Consider the following 21,627-nt stretch of genomic DNA (forward strand, 5'->3'; position numbering starts at 1 on the left):
TGGATTTCTTCATTAGCTCTGAAGATGGCATTGTACACTATACTCTCATTACGCTCGATGGTTCCATCCGGCCGGTTTATTATTGTACCAGCGAGAGACGCGATACCAAAACCTATCCCCGGTTTGGTTCGTGCCAACCTCCGGATCTTCGGAGATAGTCAAATAGGCTTTGAATAACTGATTCATCTCCCCTGGAGTGTACGGGGTTCGGACGTGATGACTGTCCCTGCCACGACCCTGAACACGTCCATCACGAGGAGTAGGAGTAGGAGGAGTTTGAGTGTCGCCGCGCCCTCCTGATCCGGGTTCGGGTGCCCACCTGTATCGCCCATCGGGAGCATCTTGGTCGTCCACCAGGTAAGGCCGGTAGCCACCCAAAATTTGAGAACCTTGGGTTTGAGGAGGGGCAGAGAATTGCGTTTCCAAATTAGAGAATGGTTGTGAGCCGAACCATTTGTGGTTCCAACCGCGGGAGTCGGAGGGGTGATCACCGGAGCCAGTCATTTTTTTTGTTAGAGTGAAAGATTGAGAATTGATGAGAGAATTTAGATGAGAATTGTGTAGTGTGGTAGGAAATTTTTTGTGTGGAAAATGGGTGTATTATAGATGAAAATGTGAATTTTCGGGAAAAAAATTAAAAAATAAATTAAAAGTGGAGAGAAAACGGATATAATTTATTGAGAAATGGGAAAATATTTTTTTTAATTTAAAACGATTTTTTAAATTAAATTCAATTTTTTAAAAAAAAGTTGAAAATGCTAACAACTATGCAACTGGCCAATCCCGTCGCACCACGTCAGCCTGCTCAGCGACATGGACGTGCTCGATGTATCGAGCAGCGCTGTGCCAGCAGCAAGAGCGCAACGGCGGACAGCGCGTTGCCGTGCCAGCAACACGAACGCCGTCCGTCCAAGCGATCACTGATGCGGATACTCTAATACTTGATGTCCTTTACATATTCACCAATTATAATAGATAACTTATATGTTAAAAATATTAACGAGTTCTTTCAGAAATACAATCCGGTGAGAGCCAAAAATTGGAGTATATTAGAATTATGATTATGAGATCGGCAACTCCATCAATTAAGTCGTAACAAAACATTTAAAACATGATTTTTATAGCAGAGGATTTGGCCCTCCACTAGCCAGGCGTGAAGAAGGCATTGCGTGATTGTGACACAATTGTTTTTGCTAAGTCAAGTCAACAATTTTGATAATGGAATTAATCTATAGTTTATAATCATTGTATATACTATTCATAATTAACAATATCCCACCAACACACTAGAACTCCATTTTTTAAGGAATAACCTCACTGTTTGGCATCCATGTCTTGATCAGAACAGTTATAAATATAGATAAACCATTTTAGTTACGTTGCATAATCATTGACTTTTTCAATTAAATTGTAAAATTAGATCATACAATAAATATATCCCTTGATTCTCGTCATCATTTGATTATGTAGGTTGATGGAACAGCTACAAGTCGTATATGCTCTAGTTAGTAGGTAAAATAACAGCTATATAAAAATTAACTTAAGAAGTAGTACTACTATAGTATAATAAATTTATGAGAAAAGATAAATGTACGTAAATTATACATTTAAATAATACTATTAAATATAACCGCTTGCGCGTTATTTTATGACGTTGATCATTTTAATACACATTCACGGATACATGTCCTATTTGTTTGAATCTCTCCCAATCTCAAAGTCCAAGTTAACAATTTTCTTTTTTATTCTTAAAATATCTTTAAATTTCTAATAATTTGTAGTATAAATCATTATACTATAAAAATCTCTTATCATTATTAAAAAAATATATACTCTGTACTACTATTAAATTAGTGGAGTTTACAACTTTAAAATTTTTAAATATAAAATTAGTTCAGAGGAGTACAATTTTTGGTCCACCTTTTAGTACGTTACTTCGTTGTTTCCTATTGGGTTTACTTTAGTTACATTTTTTATACGTATTTAACAAATCATCGGAACATAGGACTAACAGCACGTTGTTCCAAATTTCAATGACAATTGTTAATACACTAGAAAAAATACCTACAATATTCAGCCAATAACGATATAAGTATATACAATATTCCTACATTAGAAACTATATTCGTAATGTTAACGTTCTTTTATTAATACATCGTAATATTAATTTTAAATGGCACATTTATTATTAATACATTAATACTAGTATAATTTGTAGGTATGTTTTAGAATCAGACTTTGAGATTTTTGGTGATAGGATTTTTTCTTGGATAAGTTAGAGATGTCATCAAATGCGATAAGATGAGGTATGAGGTAAATGATGTAGTAGTAACGAATAAAAGAAAACATAAATTTGATTGGTCGTCCATGAAATATGTGGTTGCGATGATGCATAATTATATTCTAATTCTTGAATACTAATCTTACAAAACTTATTTATGAATTTAATGAATGTCACCAAATTATATGTGGGCCCATGTGTCGAATTTGTCCAGATTAATTATTTCCCAGTTTTTAAAATAAGTAACTCTATACTATTATGAAAGCAAGGTACAATCATCAAATTTAAGAACATCATCATTGTCTAAACCTGAATACCCTCATTTAATATAGTACTCTTCATTCTTCAATAATCTAACGAATATTCATATGCTCGTTGAATAGTGCGATTTTTCATAGAAACTTACAGCTTATTTCGTTTTTCACTTACTACTACATTTTTAAAGGACCATAATATTAAGAAATAAAAATTTATGGAAGATCTTTTTATGCAAATGAGTTAGACTATATCAACCCCATCATCTCATATGTTTTGCAGTTTTGGTAATATTATTGTATTCAGTTAAAAAGATTATAAATAAAAAAATCGTTTGTGTAAATAGCTTATTTACCCTTATAATAATTTATATACAACATATAAAACGTAATACTAATAATAATAATAATATTAATAAATAATTTTCCAACTAACTTGAATACTCCGACAAAGTTGAAAAAAGGTATGCAGGGTGGTAGGTGTGTAAAGCCAGTACCTCTCTCTTTCACTCTCTCTATACGTATTTATGTAGAGAGAGAGAGAGACAGAGTCAAAGTTAGCATAATATAGATGAAAAATTTGTCAGAGTTTTGTACAAAGGCCAAATGCCCAAATCACTCTTTTTCTTTCAACCCATCCCCTAAAAAGTCTATGAGGAGTAGTTTTTTCATGCCAGATTATCATATGAATTCCCTGCTTCATTACTGTCCTAACAAAATTAGTCAAATTAGAAACAAAGCTGTATTCAAATCGAAAGCCATTAAGTAATTTCTCGAATATTAGTGATGAAATATTTTATAAAATAAATCACAATTTTCCCATTGGAGGCTAAAAAATTCTAACTCTGTTTTCCAGTCTTTGTTTTTTCCCCTGTTTCAGAAAGAGTAAATTCACAGTATCCCAAATTCACACAGATTCCCATCTCTCTCTCTCTTCAAAACTGTAACCGTACACACACAAAACGCACAAACATATTCAGCCAAAAAAAAACCCCCAAAGCACAATCAGTTCGTGCTCGCTTTCCACTCATGTTGATTCAGAAACCTTAGATTTTTCCTCTGAAAAAAAAGAAACGAATTTCTCTGCTTTCCGTTTTAACACTCAATTATTTGCTGCAATTCTTCTCTTTCAACATTATTGTTTCCTTTTTCCACTCCCATGCTTTTCGATTTCTGAGAAATTCCTCCATGCCCTGTCTCCATTTCTCTCCAAGATTCAATCTTTCAGCATTTTGCATGTTTCATACGTTGTAGAGAGAGAAAGAAATGTCTGAAACTGCTAAAGTTCGTTTAGTTCGTTGCCCCAAGTGTGAGAATTTACTGCCGGAGGTCACTGATTTCTCTGTTTATCAATGTGGCGGTTGTGGCGCTGTCCTAAGATGTATGTAGTAACTCTCTTTCTCTCTCTTGTTTATAGCGTGTTTTGTGGGGAAGATTTGTGTTTTTTGAGATTTATTTGTTTAGTATATTTCTGAATCTGATTGATTCATATTGATTGATTTCTCCTTTTTTTGATGTATGGTTGACTTGATCAGGCAAGAACAAAGGTGTTGACTTGGACACATTCTCGGAGAAGTCTACTGAGGAAATGGTTGGTGGTAACGTGGAAAAGCTTTCTGATAGATATGAGAAAATGGTGAATGTTTCTGAGAGGAGAGGGATGGAGATGATGAGTGATGGCTCTGAGTCGGATGTGAGGTCGAACGTTAGTTCTTCGAGCCGGGCTGAGAGGAGGAGAGCTCGCGAGAGGGCTGAAATCGGTAGGAATGGTTTAGGTAAGGAGGAGAGCTGGGATGTTGATGGTGATGTGATGAGAGATAGGAGGTTTACTGAAATCCAGCAGGCGAAAATGGCTCGAGATTTTGAGGATCCTGTGTTGTTTCGTGATAATGAGGCCGGCTTGAGAAGGCCAGGCCGGGTTGGGGAGAGGAGTGACGAGATGGAGGGTGTTTGGAGGGCTCAACGAGTGGATCCGGGGGCTGGAAGGCGTGCGAAAGATGGCTCGTTTGATCATCTATCCGCATCTAGTTATGATTTTGATGATCCATCTAGGAGTAGGGGTGGTGGTGTGGTGGATGGATTGAGCAATGCTGAATTTGTTGAAGATGATCGGGCCGAGCTTTTGAGGCAGTTAGACGAGCTTAAGTATAAGCTGAGTCTTTCGGGCAATCTCAACGACAAGGGGAAAGAGAAGGCTCCCCTCGATAGGAGGATGCATTCTCAAGATCCATATGCGTCTGAGAATGAGGCGATGATGATGCAAAGCTCGTTGAAAAGGCCGTCTTTTCAGAATCAGTACACCGAGCCGCCTCATTTGATGCGTAGGCAGGAAATGGGGGAGAATGGTTTTTATCCTCCGAGGTATGCTCCAAGTCATGTTCAAGGATATGGGAATCCATCGAGGTCTCATCTGCGCCCATCCGAAGCTCAAGGAGGGTTTCAGATGCCACCTGCGCGTGGCTATGTGTCTGGACCTTTCGTGGATGATGGTGTGGCGTATATGGATAACATGGAACCGTATCCTGCTGAATTCAGCCGGCACCATCCATCTTGCTCGTGCTACCATTGTCGTGCCAAGGGACCAGTTTCTAACCCAACGATGCAAGCTGCGTATAGTGGTAAATACTCCAATATGTTGGATGATCGTGGCTCGTTTGGTGCAAGAGATCACTACAACCCGAGAGTTCATGATCAGCCTCCATTGAGGCCTCGTGCCACTCAAAGTCATGCAAGATGGCCTAGTGATGTGAACTCTGAGGTGGATGGTTTCACACGTCGTCGCCCTGCTAGAGCCCATTTGGTTGGTGGCGGAAAACACTGCAGCCCTTTAGCCGGTGGCGCTCCTTTATTGACCTGCAACAGTTGTTTCGAGGTGCTAATGCTGCCTAAGCTAGCCGTGAGCAAGAATAGCAGCAGGAAGAAGCTCAGATGTGGGGCGTGCTCTTCTCTCATTGCTTTCGTCGTTTCAGGCAAGAAAATGGTCGTCTCACTCGACATGGAGGCCAAGAATGGTCCTCCAAAAGCTGACAACGAGCGTGCTGTGCCTTCAAGACCAACGGCTGACAACAAGCGTGATGTGCCTTCAAGACGAGGCGACACTAATCCGAGCCAAACTAGGACAGCCTTTTCATCTGAGGATTATGATAGCTCCGGTTACGATTTCCACTCCATGGATAGAGAAGTGTCTCGTCCGGGGAGAGATAGCAAGCCTATCGAGACCAGGCTTCGTCATTCTACATCCACGTACGCTTCTGATGCCGAGGAAGAACCACAAGACTTCTCCTCAGCTGCTGATATTCCAAGAGAGGATAAAGGGCCTCAACCTCCTTCAGGCTCCACTCTTCAAGATTACTTTGAGCAGCCTTACTTAGACAGTAATGAATTCTCCGATTCCCATTCGAATAAGCATCGTGTGGTGAAGGACTCTGGTGAAGGAAACAGAAGTGGGCACTCTGAACGCGGTCTAATTGACAGATCTTTACCGAGCAAGACAGGTGCTAAGCAGATTTTGAGGAAAGAGTCCACAGCTACTGAGATAGATATATCATCGAACGAGTTCTCCAACACGGGGTCCACCTTTGAATCGAGTGGAGCGAGCAGAGGCGGTAGAGGAGCTGGCTCATTCTTTGCTGGCATTATGGGGAGCTTCAAGGATCCACAAAGACCCGAAGAATCTGCTAGCGTGACTGTCAACGGCCATCTAATACCAGACCGGTTGATCAAAAAAGCAGAAAAAATAGCTGGACCGATCCAACCCGGCCATTATTGGTATGCCTTCTCTTACACTGGTCTCCTTCCATATATTGCATCCAACTCATTAAGTTTTTACGACGATTTTAGGTATGATTACAGAGCTGGATTCTGGGGTGCTATTGGAGGGTCTTGCCTTGGCATAATTCCTGTAAGCTTTGTTTACCATTTTTGTAGTGGAAAAGATGAACTCGAATGCCTAATTCTTGCTCGTTTAACCAACTGGTGTGGTCGTGTTGTTGCAGCCGTTTATAGAAGAGTTCAACTACCCTATGCCAGAGCATTGTGCAGCTGGGAACACACAAATATATGTTAATGGCAGAGAACTGAACCAAAAAGATCTGAATCTGCTGGTAGGCAGAGGTCTCCCGAGGGAGATAGATAGATCCTACATTGTAGAGATATCCGGCAGAGTCCTGGACGAGGACACTGGCGAGGAGTTGGAAAGCCTCGGAAAACTTGCTCCAACGTGAGTATACATATACCCCTCGCGTTTATTGTATTATTGGCTAAGGCTTCATATGTTGATGACTCGTGCATAATAATCACTTGATGTCCGTTCGAGATGATTGCAATTCTTTCAACCAACCCTCTAAATATCACTAAATTCTCAATTTTATGTACATTACAATGAATTGTATTACATTCACTTCATTTTATCTTCACTAACTTGATAACATCAACAGCATGGAGAGGGTGAAGCGCGGATTTGGCATGAAAATTCCACAGGCCGTTGCATGATCGGGACTCATCAAATGCTCGATCGCCTCTGGTACAGACTACCATTGTCTTTTTTTTCACTTGTTTTGGTTGAGAAACATGATTCATGCTATGCTGCTACTGCTGTTGTTGTTTATGTTTGAGTGATTTGGTTCACATGCAAGAAATGTGTATTTTGGCAGTCTTGCAAAAGTTTTTGATGTTGTATGTAATATCCCTTTCCCTTTTAGTTCTCACTTTGTAAATGTGAAAGATTAAGTTGTTGTTGTTTCCTTCTATAAAAAAAAGAATTGATCAAGAGCGTGTATTTTGAATCATGGGAAAAGGAACAAGCAATTTTATGTTGAATTACATATGTTTATTTGTCTAGCAGTTCATGGATTGAAATGGATGTTTATTTTTTACTTATTGGGACAGATGAAAAAGTTGTTACTATTTTATAGTGATTGTTAAATTATTGAGCATTAACTTATAGAGATTTTGTTGTAACTTGTAGGCAATCTACTCCAATAAAATGAAAAAGAGTGGGAAAATTGAATAATATATTTTTTCCAATAGCTTATAACTTTATATTGTTATTGAATTTTATAGTCGGTTGTGTTTGTGTTTTCATGATATGCTGATAGCGATGATTGAAGTATTTATATAAGAAAAACTAATTTTATAGTTAAAGATGTTCGTGGACTTGAATAAGAACAAATTGAACAATTAAGCATAATATTGGCGACGGAGGAAGTTTAGAGCATTCACGGTGTGCCGTGGGATGGGGATTCTCTGTTGTGCATTGTGCACAAATGCACAGCAGCCTTTACTCTTCCACACAAGTGATTATAATAATAAAAAAAATTAAATTAAATTAAATAAATAAATATATATATATATATATATTATTTTATTGAATTGTGATAAACAGCCGGGGCTGCTGTGCATTTGTGCACTGTAGAGGATCCCATCCCGTGTGTCGTGTGCCCCTAAAAACTTACCCCCACAAACCCTATACTTTTCAACTATCACGTCAGCTTTGGTCGTTTCAGCGTCAACAGCTGTATTGCAGCTCCTCCAATTTTCAGCCCAACTTTTAGCATGATTTCTATTCATTTAAATAATTAAATTTTAATTGTAAATAAAAAATAAATGCCCGTAAAAATACAATAATATGAATAGCAAAAAACTAAATTAAATACTGAAAAAATTATAGAAATAGAGAAATGAGTGTATAAGTTTGAGTGTGAAAATGGATAGAAAAGAGGCAATGCAATTAAAATCATATAAAAATAAAAAAATAAAAATAAAAGAAAAGGAACGAGGTAGCGGCAGCTGCAAGGACCACAGGGGACTGCCAGGCAGCCTGTGTTTCAGCCGCGAATGGGGCGGTTAGCCAGGCGGCCTTGAGCTTCGAGGAGATGCAATGCAGCCTCGTATGACGGCCATCTCGAGCGGGGCTACGTTGTAAATGCTCTTAGGTAAATTAGTAGATAGACAATTGTCCCTGGTGAACATTGCATTTGCTGGCCAGCAAAATTTTGAGATTTGTTAATAAGAAAATGAGATTTGTTATGCACTAACAATATATGTATTGCATTTTTTATTTATCTCTTTTTACTTTATCGATTGTATATTAAAACTCGTATCGTTTTAACATACATCTTCGTTGAATAATATATAGCCCCACTTCATTTTGAGGAGCATTTTATCTCTACTAACTAGATTTGGCATGAAAATTTCAGTGTTGTATGACCATTTTGGACTAGTGGTGTCATCAAAGGCTCGATTGCCAGTACTTTGGTTAGAAAATTATAGAAAAAAAATGAAATTAAGTGGAAACAAAAGCAGAAAAATGTGTGTAATGGCCATGCTTTAAGGAACAAGACAAACAGAGATGAGAGGGTGGATTCAGAACTTATACTTTTTCAGTTTTTTCTCTCTTTATTCCTTAATTACTAGCTTATATTAATGGATTCACAAAATACAATTGCTTATACTTTTTCCACCGCTTTATTCTCTATTTATAGGGCATATAATAAAGTAGATATTCCAGATAACTAAAAAAAAAGTTAGTGGGACCATCTCAAATCTCTTGTATTAGAAAATTGAACAAGATAATCTCATGCAAAACAATTTCTTTCAGTTCTTTGTATCCTATTTTGATCATCACAAGCTACATAATTTATTTTTGTTATTTTAATAAAAACTTTATTCTCTTTTTTTTTTCTTTTTTTTTTCTTCCTTCTACTTTTATTTTAATTTCATTAAACTTTAAACACCAATTTTTTAAAATTCCACACATAAAATAATTGCATCACTAAAATGGAATGGAGGGAATATTTGGTTTCCAAAAGCCAAAACTGAAAAAATATTAGATGACACTTTTAATGAATGAGAGATAAAGAGATGAGGTTGATTTCCACACAATTATTTAATGCAATTAAATTCTTTACAGCAGTGATTACTTCAATTGCTGTGATGCTGAATTGAGTCATTAATCACTGTGTCCTCATTCAGGCAGATAAGATTATTACTTATAAAAAAATTAGAGAAAAAAGACGAGAGAGGCAAATTGAGATAATTACTTCACAATTTGTACATTAAGCGGTGTTTTATTTTAGTCAAGCCATATATATTTATATATTTCTACTATTTTATTTATTAATTGTGATACTACTTCATTTTAATATCGTGCCACCCTCATTCGTTGGTTGGTGAAGATATCAACTGATTTCAAGATTATCAAGCAACTCACAAAAATTGATTCTTGCTCAAGTTATTTTTACTACTTTCATTTACTAAAAGCATTTCTCCAACTACCAAAATAGTTCAAGAAAAGCCAAGCTTCCAAACGAATAATATGATGGGGAAACGGTAACTACTTTTCTCCCTCTGTTCTTTAATATTTTTATATTTATATTTATTTTTTATTTATAGAAATCATAATTAATTACTAAAAATATTTATTTTCAGATTGTGACATGCTAATTTCCGGAAGAAAATGCATTAAATGCTGGATGATAAGACCATTTTTGCATAACTGACAACTACCCCATCTTTAAACACTTCTTTATAGCTGAGTTGTGTGTGTTTATGTGAAAAACAGAGAAAAAAGAGGAAGAATATGAAACAATTCAACACCAAAAACATATTCTCATCACTTTTGGTGAAATTTGCAATCTGTTCTCTGCTTCTAGCCATTTCTTACCGGCTTCTTTCTTCAAGTTTTGTGCAGTTTTCTCTTGTAGTTTCAGATGGTGAGGCTGCTGCATTAGCTGCAACCACTCCGCCGTCGCCGCCGCCGATCACCGATGACCTCTTGCTCAATCTTGACTACACTTCTCGCAATGGTGAGTGAACTTCAATTTTTTTTTTGTTTAATTCAGTATCATAAAAGAGTAAAGATTGATCTTTTTGAATACCCAGATCACATTCAAGATCGAATTTATAAAAGAATGGCTGAAATTATGTCAAAATGATGATGTGATTTATGAAGCTGAAACATACCATTTCAGCCAATTGAACATTCTTGAAATGTACATTGAACCAACTGTCTAAGATTTAAAATATTATTAAAGTCATAACTAACCAACTACTAATGTGTATCTGAGTTAAGAATTCCAATATTATGTGAAATTGTGTCACTAACAAAGGTTGGTTTTAACTTTCAACTTTCACATTATGTGGTTACAGAAAGCTGTGATTTGTTCAATGGTGATTGGATTCCAGAGCCAGATGGTCCATTCTACACCAACAGCAGTTGCAGATCAATAGAAGCTCCACAGAATTGTATGACGAATGGCCGGCCGGATTCGGGTTACGTTTACTGGAGATGGAAGCCCAAGGGCTGCAGCTTGCCTAGGCTTGATGCCAAGAGATTTCTTGAGATGATGAGGGATAAAACACTTGCATTCATTGGTGATTCAATCATGCGTAACCATGTTCAGTCATTACTCTGCATTCTATCACAGGTAAAATGGTAATGTTATTTGAGATTGAATCTAGATTATAATGAAATGATTAGTGGAGTTTGCCAATAGCTTTATGTCTAAGTTGATTCAAGAATATGATTCTTGAGTTTTTTTAATCTAATTAATACTAGGTTTTCTCAGTCTTTCTAAGCAAGCATACCTTTACCAACTAGGCATAGCCCCCACCTCAATGGACCTACAATAGTTAGTTTAACTTTCATTTCATTTTGCTATCAATTCTTGTTTTGAATTTTCTCATCTTTTTTCTTTTTTCTGTTCTTTATATCGAAAAAGCTCGTAGAGGATAGTACTTGAACTCCTCTATTAATGATCTTACTCCACGTTATAGGTAGAAGAAGCCGTTGACATCTACCATGACGAGCCATACAAGAACCGGAGATGGTCGTTTCCCTCATTCAATTTCACTGTCTCTGTCGTCTGGGCTCCATTCCTAACGAAAGCTTCCATCTTCGAGAATGACAATGGCATTTCCTCTGGGATTATCCAGCTACATGTAGACGAACCCAACGCGATATGGACAGATCAGTACGGGGATTTCGACTACATAGTGATTGGAGGAGGTAAATGGTTTCTCAAGTACGCGATTTACTACGAGAACAACACTATTCTGGGTTGCCACGGCTGCCATGATAGCAACATAACAGAAGTAGGATTCCTAAATGCATACAGAAAGGCACTAAACACGACGTTCAAATTCATTACTGAGGCGAAGCACAAGCCATATATACTCTTCAGGACTATAACTCCGGATCACTTTGAAAACGGGGAATGGGACTCTGAAGGTTACTGTAACAGGACAGAACCATTCAAAGTAGACGAAGTTGAGATCAGAGACATAGATGAGATTATGAAAAGTGTTGAACTCGAAGAGTTTCAGTGGGCATCAGAGGCACTTTCAAAAAACAGGGTGGGTGGTTTCGAGCTGCTTGACACAACCATGCTTTCGCTCCTCAGACCAGATGGTCACCCGGGCGTGTACAGGACGTTCCAACCATATGAGGGGAAAGACAAGCATGCAAAGATTCAGAATGACTGTTTGCATTGGTGCTTACCTGGCCCTATAGATTCTTGGAATGATTTGATGATGGAAATGCTTCTTAGACATCAAAGATGATGTTAAGCCAGCTTTGTACTTACTTGCATACTGTGATTCATTTGTTGCATCTTCTTCATTTTCTGGCTATCCAGGTGGTTGTTAGTGAAAACAAAGGATTTACATTTTACACACAAAAACTGAATTTTGTAATGAACAAGATCTATTTATTCAACATCGCATTTTTGACAAAACAAAAGAACACAGCAATTAGAATGTGCATCTTTTCTGCTTCTACTTGGTTTTATTTGCTGGTTCTTGCTTCTTTTCATCTCCCTTGCGCAACCAGCCCTGCACAAGGGGAATAAAAACGACGTCAAAAGACTTATCAGTGACCACAAAGCTCGATGGGGTCAGGGGTACAAGTCACAAGATCAGTACACAACAACAATAAAAAAACTGTAAACCATAAAGAATCTGACATCTAAAGATTACAGTTTAGGCAGATTTCTAGCAAGGGAAGATGAAGGGACCTCAGTCTACAAAGGAATATGTTGAGTGAAGATAATAATAGTCTCAACATTACAAAGAGCAAGATTATTGAGACATTGTTTAAACAAGCATATGATTTGTGCATCAACCTGAAAGCACTACAAGATACAACCCTTTCTTGAATTTCCCCCTTCTCACATTATTTTATACTAAAAGCTAGAAGCTGTCAAGGAACCAATTACATACAACGATAATTAAAGCCAATTAAGGGAGTAATTTACAGATTTTAGCAGAAGTAGAAGGCTAAAAGCTCATCAATAATGTGAAAAGATGGAGAATTACTTAAAAATAATCACATAGAAATAGAATCAACCATCCTCTTACTCGATAATCAACTGAAATGGAAAATAACTTCAATAAATTAAAATGTCTACATTTGAATGTTGAAAACATGTGCATATCTCCAAAATTTCACTAATTCGGAGTATATTCCAAAGCTAAAACAGAAAAGGAATGCCGTTGAAGAACCATTTATTAATCAAAGGAACCTGATAATAAAAATATCTAATTTCAGCACACCTGCTAAGAATCGCGAAGAGCACTACAAGGCCGATTCCAAAATACAATGTAAAAATCTAATATGTTGATCACCAAATTCGATTAGCTATTATCATAACAAACATTCGATTTCGCTCTTCTGATTCGCACAGAAGAGAAATTAAATAATATTCTGCGAGGAAATCCACATATAAACTCGGTGAATTTTGAACAAGCGCAGGCCAAATACATATGATTACGAATCAAATAATGAAAAATTAGGAGATAAAAAATGTTACGTTATCAAGGAAAATGAGATCGGCGACAACAACGGTGCCGATTACTCCGGCGATGATCGAGGTCGGGCCGGTAAGCAGACTCCATTTTCTGTAGATCATTTTTCTGTCTCTACTATTCTCCTCACTTCTATTGCAGATATAGTCATTTAGCATTGGGCTTTTTATTTAAAGGAAAATGATTATTAAACGGGCCAGCCCATAATAATATGGGCTCACTCTCACAAACGACCTTGATTTAGATAAAAAGATGTCCAGTTGTATTATCCAAAAATAGATTATTTAAAACAAAATATTTTTATTTTATTATACTAGAGTATACTCCTTTCGTCCCACAGAATATACATTTTTGGTTGGGCACAAGTCTTAATGCACAATTGATAAAATAAGAGAGAAATAGAAAGAAAGTAATTAAAGTATTTTTAGTGGAGAATGAGTCTCTCCTTATTAGAAAAAAAGAATTTTCAAATTTAGAAAATGCATATTCTTTCGGAGGGTGTACTTCTTTATTGCATAATCAATACTTTTATTTTATTTTTTTGGACCGTCCAGAAAAATTATACTCCTATTTTGCAAATTCAAATAAGTATGTATAGATATACAGATTACAACTATGTTAAATAATGCATCAATTTGTGTATGACAAAAAAATTGAGAGTTAATTTTTCGAAATAATGTGAGAATATTATTGCAGTGTTTCAAGATTGGGTGTAAAAGTAGTGTGTTTTTAGTGTAATTGAAGTTACAAGTTATTATGATTTCTTATACTTGGTATGTATACCTGCTTGTACTTGATAATATTGATTTTTATTGAGCTTAAATGGACTTCAACAATACCAGGTATTGTTTGAATTCAAGTCAAACTGAATTTAATTGATAGCAAATAAAGTAGTCTCTCATTCACGCATTTAGCATTTCAGTTGTTGGTTGCTAATTGCCATTCATATATAAAGGAAAGTCTACATAACATAAATATGTGTTTCAGTTTTGGCATTTTTCATAATTATTATAGATATTCAGTTGGTCCACAATCGAGTCTGATTTTGAAGTTTGAATTTTATAATTGTAGATTTGAAATTTTCAGTTGGTCCAATCAACTCAGCAAACTTTGTATTGTAGTGTAATTGAGTGTCCAAAGTTTCAAACCAGCAGCAAAATTTACTTAATTTTTTAAAAAAGTAAGTTGTTCAAACTGATTTATATTCTTTTTTGCAGTTTTTCATCTAAATTGATCTATTTTATTTTGAAAAAATCAAAGTTTTTTATGCTTTTTCATTTTATTCTTTTTTCAGTTATTCATATTATTTTCTCCGCTCTAACTTATGAGGTACTATCATTTTCCTCAAGTTCTGTAAAAATATAAACGCATTTTCTTTTTTGGGAATGGGGAAATATCATTTATTAACATCTGAATCAGAGGTGATTAAATGATTCTAGCCATAAAATGATTCTCAGTAAGAGCTGATCAGGTAAATATTATTTACTCCTATATTTTTCCTATCAATCAAATAAACATTAGATATTTAGATCCAATTTAATAAGAAAAGAAACGTACTCTCTCCGTCCCACAAAGATTATCCTATTTTTCCTTTCTGTCCATCTTACAAAATTTATCCCATTTTTACCATTTTTTGTAGTAGACCCCATATTCCATTAACTCATTCATACTCACATATTTTACTCCATCCGTCCCAAGATAAGTGACCTGTATTCCTTTTTTGGGTGTCTCCAAGCCATAATGCAATATTGAGGTTAAAATAGTCATTTTAGATTGTTTTAAATTTTTATTTAAATTCATGTTATATTTATTTACTTTTTTACCCTTTATATAAAAGTATTAATTAAATATACTTATTCAAGGACATTGATACTAATTATGCGATTACAATTTTATTAGCATGCAATCCTCATATGGCAGTTTTTTTATATCTTATTGCATTTATTTAAGGACACATATTTAAAATAATAAAATATTATATTTCATTGAATCTATATATTTAGTGTACATTTATTTACCTATGAAATAATAATATATTTTATTAGAAAATGAACCATATAACAGATTTCTTATCAAATTAATTTTTACAAACTTTAATTTATATAATTTAATAAAATAATTAGCTCTATAAAGTATTAAAATTTGTTATCTTATTTTATAAATAGTAAAGAATTAGATTTACTATGGCCAAAAATAATTATTTTATAATTAAACTGTAATTTTTAATATTGATAAATTTAATTTTATAACTTTTTTATTTAGAAGATTCTTTATAAGGAGTATTAAAGCTTTTAGCTCAATTCACGATAACATGGTATGCATTAAAATTTGATATATAATGTATTAACACTAATTGAGTTTAATATTTTTATTTGAAAAAAATTTAGTAATATTAATATTAATTTTTTATTTTCTTTATATTCTTAAAATTTGGAACATTAAATTCGAGCCTTAATCAAAAAATGTTTACACGTTCTGAACTCATCTCTTTAATATGTTAAAGACATGTGAATTATATTTTCTGTTTTTCTTAATAAAACATTAGAGTTCTTAAATCAATTCACTACTATATGTGTTAATACTAATTGGGTATACTATTTTGAATTGTACCGTTTCAATAAAAATAATCACATACTTAATAAAAAAAATCACGTATTCTTAATTCATCTATTTAATATTATAAAAATATAGAGTTAATGTTTTCTCTTTTTCTTTATAAATTATTAGAGTTATAAGATCATTTACTATATTATGCAATAAATTAAAATTTGATACATAGTATATAATAATCATACTGATCGAGTTTTTGGATATGATTTTAATTCTTTACGTTCAAAATTTAATTTATTTAATTGTTAATATTTAGAATGCTATAATCGAACATCTATAAGAAAATAATCACATGTTCTTAACTCATATATTTACTATTTGAGTTATTCTCTTTTTTCTAGTATAAAATATTATAATTCTTCGCTCGGTTCACTATATCATGCAAACAACTAAATTTTGATATATATGATAGTATTAATATTAGTTGAGTTCACGGTTTTGATTTAAAAAATTTCATAATTTTAATTTTAATTCTTTTGCATTCCAAAATTTTAATTACTTCAAATTATTAATTTTTTACCTAAATTCCACAACTAAATCAATCAATCACTTATTTTTAAATTTTTTAAAACGTGTGATTGTTTATATTCTTAAATTTTAACATCAATCAGTAGCTGATATATAATAGTAGTACACTAAAATGAATTAAAATGTGAATAGAAGTCTCATCAATTATTTTTATTTTAAACAATTCCGAAAATTATGGAATCTAATCATCTTCTTTATTTTGGAAAACAATAGTAACATATATCTTGATATATACATGTGGCTATTTATACAACTTAAAAATTTAATAGCTTTTAAATGATAATACTAAGAAATTTGAATGCAAATTTATTATTTCGTTGAATGATAACGCTAGGAAATTGAGTGCAAATACATGTAGTTATTTCCATAACTTATAGTTTAAATGATTATTTACGATTAATAAAATAATTTGATTTGAATGACTATTTTTTGTTGAATGATAACACTAAATATATATAGTCATTTATATAGCATAAAATTTAAATATTACTATTTAATACTATCATTTTAATTTATTTAATATTAGACATCAAGTATTTTTTATAACTTACAAATTTTATAATTATTTGATAATAAAATAATTAGATGACAATGACTATTATAATTATAATTTACTTTTTATTTTTATAAATTAAATTTAGTTGTTTAGAATTTTAAAAATTATTTAATAATAAAATAATTATATATAAATACTCATCAAGTAGCGAAAATAGTTGAGAATTGGTTAAAATTTTGACTAAAAAATGTGAATCTTAATTAATAGTACTTACCATGTAATTAGTTATAGATAGTTAATTTGATTTGCTTTCCTTCCTTAATAAAATTAGTAGTTATTTCCTTTTATCTAAAATAAGAGTATATTAGTACATATTTAAATAAGATTATGAAAAAAGTGATATAGGGGTATTATGGCTTAGAGACATTATATCTCTAAATCACCACTCTTAAATGATTCTAGCCATAAAATGATTCTCAGTAAGAGCTGATCAGGTAAATATTATTTACTCCTATATTTTTCCTATTCAACTCAATCAAATAAACATTAGATATTTAGATCCAATTTAATAAGAAAAGAAACGTACTCTCTCCGTCCCACAAAGATTGTCCTATTTTTCCTTTCTGTCCATCTCACAAAATTTATCCCATTTTTACCATTTTTTGTAGTAGAACCCATATTCCATTAACTCATTCATACTCACATATTTTACTCTATCCGTCCCAAGATAAGTGACTTGTATTCCTTTTTAGGGTGTCCCACTATAAGTGACCTATTTCCTATTTTAGCAAAAAGTCATCTCTCTTACTTTATTCTCCATTTACATCATTATCTCTTCTCTCATCTACTTTTCCCTCTCTCATACTTTACTCTCTCCACTTTAACTTATTTAAATATCATTCCTTAAATCGTGCCCAAAAGAAGTAAGTCACTTATCTTGGGACGGAGGGAGTATTATAAAACTACTCCCTCCGTCCCGTCTAAGATGACACATTGCTTAGCCGCCACGGGGTTTTAGGAGTTATTGGTTAAATTGTTTAATTGGAGAGAGAGAAGGTGAGTGTAAGTATTAAAGTAAAGAGATAAAGAAATATGGATATTTTAATAGGAGTGAGAAAAAGTGATTGAGTGTATTAATTGGAGAGAGAAAGTTAACAAAAAAGGAAATGTGTCATCTTAGTTGGGACAAGCTAAAAAGGAAAACATGTCATCTTAAGCGGGACGGATGGAGTAATATATAAAAGTAGGACTCATATTCCACTAATTTTTTCAACTCACTTTTTATTGCATTTATTAAAATTCGTGTCTAGTCAAAGTGGGACAATCTTTATGGGACGGCTCGAGTATTTTTTTTAAAATGTGAAAGTGGAAAAACCTATTTCTATCTTCTCGAAACGTTGGATTATTCTTTTTATAAGGAAATTAACTTCAATATCTTCATTAAGGTGGCGCATTATTTGTTTCCAAAGGTTGGCGTGACATAATGCTAGCATGATACTGACATCACTAAACGTGTGATATTAATTTAATTCAATTTTGATGCATGTTCTCTTCTAGAAGGTTTAGATTCTAATTAACGAGATTCCGACACGTGTATTAACATGTGGTCTGCCTGAATCAGCAGGTCCCTATACCTCATAAATAGCTGATTTTATTAAATGTATTCTGACAATAGTACCATGATATTGTAGAAAAAGTTGATCCATATTAATAAAGTTGAATGAGCAATAATTGAATAATACTATTTTATTTGAGTAATTTCGTTGTCATATTACTTTATTACTCAAACATAAAAAAATAACTATGGAAAAAAAAGGTTGAAAAAGCTATTACGACGTACAATGATATTTTATGAAGAAATAATCAAAGATTCATATACTCCATTTATCAACTACTACACGTGAGATGCTCAAATATATTTCATTAACCAAAAATATAAAATATCATGGTCATGGGTCCCAAAATAATTATCTACTTCAAAATTTATCATAATTACCGCTTAATAGTCAAACTTTTCATTCTTAGAAATTATAATTTGGAACTATCTCAATCATCAATTAGTAACGACAGCACACACAAACATTATCCAGATATTTATAATTTCTAATTAGTATCTATAAAATTAATAAGAGGATCAGATACGTAATATTGTACGCCTATCATTAATCTATGGTCTTGAATGTTCCTAGCTACGCCTATGCTCTTGATTGTTCTCCCCACGTTCTTAAATACATATATATACATTTATGGAGTACTATTATTTTTGAATTTATTGTTGATTAACTAGATTTATATATAAATCATCATATAGTAAAATAGTACTGTAATTTAAATAACTACTATAAAATGAATTTTTTTTTAAAAAAAAACTCTTAACTACAAGTAACGATATGCCTCCATATTTTATTTGTTTAGTAGTGGAGTGGGGTAAAAATTTCGAATTTGCACTTCACTGACTATTTTTATTCAGCCAATATCCCAAATAAATACGACTCCCTCAATTCAGTAGTAATAAAGTCATTTGTCATTTTAGTACGTTCCATAGTAATAGAGTCATTTTTCTTTTTAGTAAAAGTCAACACATTTCTCTCCACCTACTTTACTCCCTCTTCATCTCTCTACCTTTTTCATTTTTCACTTATTCTTCTTTTACTTAACTCACATAACACAATTTTCTTAATCTACATACCAAAAAATAACGCCACCGCTCACATAACACAATTTTCTTAATCTACATACCAAAAAATAACGTCTCCGTTACTATAGAACGGTGGAAGTAATTTCTATTCACCTAATATGTACCTCTATAATAAATGCAGTTTCCTAACGTCATAAATAGTCCCTTGAACAACTTACTTGTACCACATATTTACCAAAAAATAAATACTCCTATGGTGTAGTTAGTATTATTCCCTCCGTCTCCAATTAAGAGTCACACTTTTTCATTTCGGTCTGTCTCCAATTAAGAGTCACATTTCTTTTTTACCAAAAATAGTAAGTAGGTCTCACATTTCACTAACTCAATCCACTCACATTTTATTATAAAACCAATATAAAAAAACGGGTCTCATATTTCACTAACTTTTCCAACCAACTTTTATTTACATTTCTTAAAACCTGTGTCCTGTCAAAGTGTGACTCTTAATCGGAGACGGGGGGAGTATGATATAAAAATAAGACTTGAATTTCAGACTTTTATTATTCACAAATTTTTCAAAATATATGACACAAAAATCATAAAGTTTTTACTACCTACGAAATAATGATGCAATACTTACGTAATCATCATTAATCTCTTAGTTTAACCACTCCAAATAAAAGACACCAACTATTAGTAAATAGTTTAATTTTCCTAATCTCTTGACGATACTTTCAATGTATAAACGTCATTGACACCATCGTGTAGGTTTCGACAGCAGACAAAATAGCCATGTTTTTGTCAGCACGTTCGTTTTTTGATACAAAGTCTCCTTTTGCAATCTGTGTTTCCTTCAATGATTGCCCCATCCTAACACAGCAATTGTAAATTAAAAAATTACTCCTAATATGGATCTTAATTTTTATTTTCTTAATAAAATTTGAGTAAACTGAGTAGTATTAATGAAATACTTCATCCGTCTCACAATAGAAGTTACACTTGACGTGAGCACAGATTTTAAGAAAGGTAAAACATAGTGGATTGAAAAAGTTAATAGAATATGATGTCTAATTTTTATATTGGTATTATAATAAAATGTGAGTGAAGTGAGTTAATGGAATGTTGATTCTACTTATCATTTACGGTAAAATTGCGACTCTTATTGTGGGAGGAATCGAAATAATAAAATGTGACTCTTATTATGAAAAGATACGAGAAGAAGAGAGCTTTAAAACTTTTTCTGTTAATAAGATTTTTATTAGTAGACATTTAAAACTTTTTTTTATATACTAAGACTTTTATTAGTAGACTTTTCCAATTTTGTTATATCTTCCTCGACTTTTACTTGCGTCACATTTACATAAGAATTTTGTATCACATACATATACATCATTCTAAAAACAATTACTTCAATTCTCAACGGGCAACTAAATCTTCCACTGAACTCATAACCTATTACAAATTCCCAAAACAACCACATTATATAATTTGATCCAAATCGCCACCATCTTCACAAATTTATTCTCTAATTTTTAGAATATAATACAATATGTTCTGTTAAATGCCTTATATTACAGTAGTAATTTTTTAATAATTTTATAAATGAAATCAACATTCAATTAACTCATTTATTAAAAAAATAAAATATTTCATTCATATTTTATATAAAAATATTAAATAAAAGTAAGATCCACCTTATACTACTTTCTTTAAGTAATTTGTATTATAGAAGTACTAAATTAAACTAAGATATTATACTTTCATCCAAAAAAATAAATTAGCAATGATTCCACACTTTAGTTAATAGATAAATTAACAGAAGTTAAAGGAAAAAAATGATAAAATATTACAAGAGAATACGATACTAAAGTTAAATTTATATAATAATTTATTTAAGACAAGTCATAATTAACGAATCAAAATAAATTTTATTTTATTTTTTATACACGATGACACTAGCATTTATTATAAATTCCTAACAAATACCCCAAGAAATTAAACCCACCCCCTCCCCAAC

At 32.9% G+C, this 21,627-nt stretch overlaps 2 protein-coding genes and 1 long non-coding RNA gene across 3 annotated transcripts; 2 read left to right on the forward strand and 1 right to left on the reverse strand.

Moving 5' to 3' along the window:
- Positions 1 to 3,270: 3,270 nt before the first annotated feature.
- On the forward strand, positions 3,271 to 7,353 carry LOC125208630 (protein ENHANCED DISEASE RESISTANCE 4-like). The gene is made up of 5 exons (XM_048108316.1): positions 3,271 to 3,916; positions 4,071 to 6,303; positions 6,376 to 6,436; positions 6,531 to 6,754; positions 6,972 to 7,353. Exons 1-5 carry the CDS (start codon positions 3,802 to 3,804, stop codon positions 7,024 to 7,026), a joined length of 2,688 nt encoding a protein of 895 aa, XP_047964273.1. The 5' UTR covers positions 3,271 to 3,801; the 3' UTR covers positions 7,027 to 7,353.
- Positions 7,354 to 9,812: 2,459 nt separating this feature from the next.
- LOC125211157 (protein trichome birefringence-like 25) lies at positions 9,813 to 12,154 on the forward strand. The gene is made up of 4 exons (XM_048110869.1): positions 9,813 to 9,864; positions 9,964 to 10,340; positions 10,684 to 10,961; positions 11,311 to 12,154. The coding sequence occupies exons 2-4, from the start codon at positions 10,115 to 10,117 to the stop codon at positions 12,094 to 12,096; spliced, it is 1,290 nt and encodes a 429-aa protein (XP_047966826.1). The 5' UTR covers positions 9,813 to 9,864; positions 9,964 to 10,114; the 3' UTR covers positions 12,097 to 12,154.
- Positions 12,155 to 12,181: 27 nt separating this feature from the next.
- Positions 12,182 to 13,464, reverse strand: LOC125211166. The gene is made up of 2 exons (XR_007174470.1): positions 13,344 to 13,464; positions 12,182 to 12,366 (listed from the first exon to the last, which is right to left on the reverse strand). It is a non-coding gene; the product is annotated as an uncharacterized LOC125211166 (long non-coding RNA).
- Between the last annotated feature and the right edge of the window lie 8,163 nt (positions 13,465 to 21,627).

The sequence above is a fragment of the Salvia hispanica genome, chromosome 1 (genome assembly GCF_023119035.1).
Source record: "Salvia hispanica cultivar TCC Black 2014 chromosome 1, UniMelb_Shisp_WGS_1.0, whole genome shotgun sequence".
In the NCBI taxonomy this organism is placed as follows: Eukaryota; Viridiplantae; Streptophyta; class Magnoliopsida; order Lamiales; family Lamiaceae; genus Salvia; species Salvia hispanica.

What these genes read in the sequence shown, in the direction of transcription:
- LOC125208630 (XM_048108316.1), top strand. Translation starts at nt 3,802, where the DNA reads ATGTCTGAAACTGCTAAAGTTCGTTTAGTTCGTTGCCCCAAGTGTGAG. An exon ending in TTGTGGCGCTGTCCTAAGAT is followed by an intron (nt 3,917 to 4,070) that starts GTATGTAGTAAC and finishes TGACTTGATCAG; the next exon opens with GCAAGAACAAAGGTGTTGAC. An exon ending in CTCGGAAAACTTGCTCCAAC is followed by an intron (nt 6,755 to 6,971) that starts GTGAGTATACAT and finishes TAACATCAACAG; the next exon opens with CATGGAGAGGGTGAAGCGCG.
- LOC125211157 (XM_048110869.1), top strand. Translation starts at nt 10,115, where the DNA reads ATGAAACAATTCAACACCAAAAACATATTCTCATCACTTTTGGTGAAA. An exon ending in TGACTACACTTCTCGCAATG is followed by an intron (nt 10,341 to 10,683) that starts GTGAGTGAACTT and finishes ATGTGGTTACAG; the next exon opens with AAAGCTGTGATTTGTTCAAT. An exon ending in TACTCTGCATTCTATCACAG is followed by an intron (nt 10,962 to 11,310) that starts GTAAAATGGTAA and finishes TCCACGTTATAG; the next exon opens with GTAGAAGAAGCCGTTGACAT.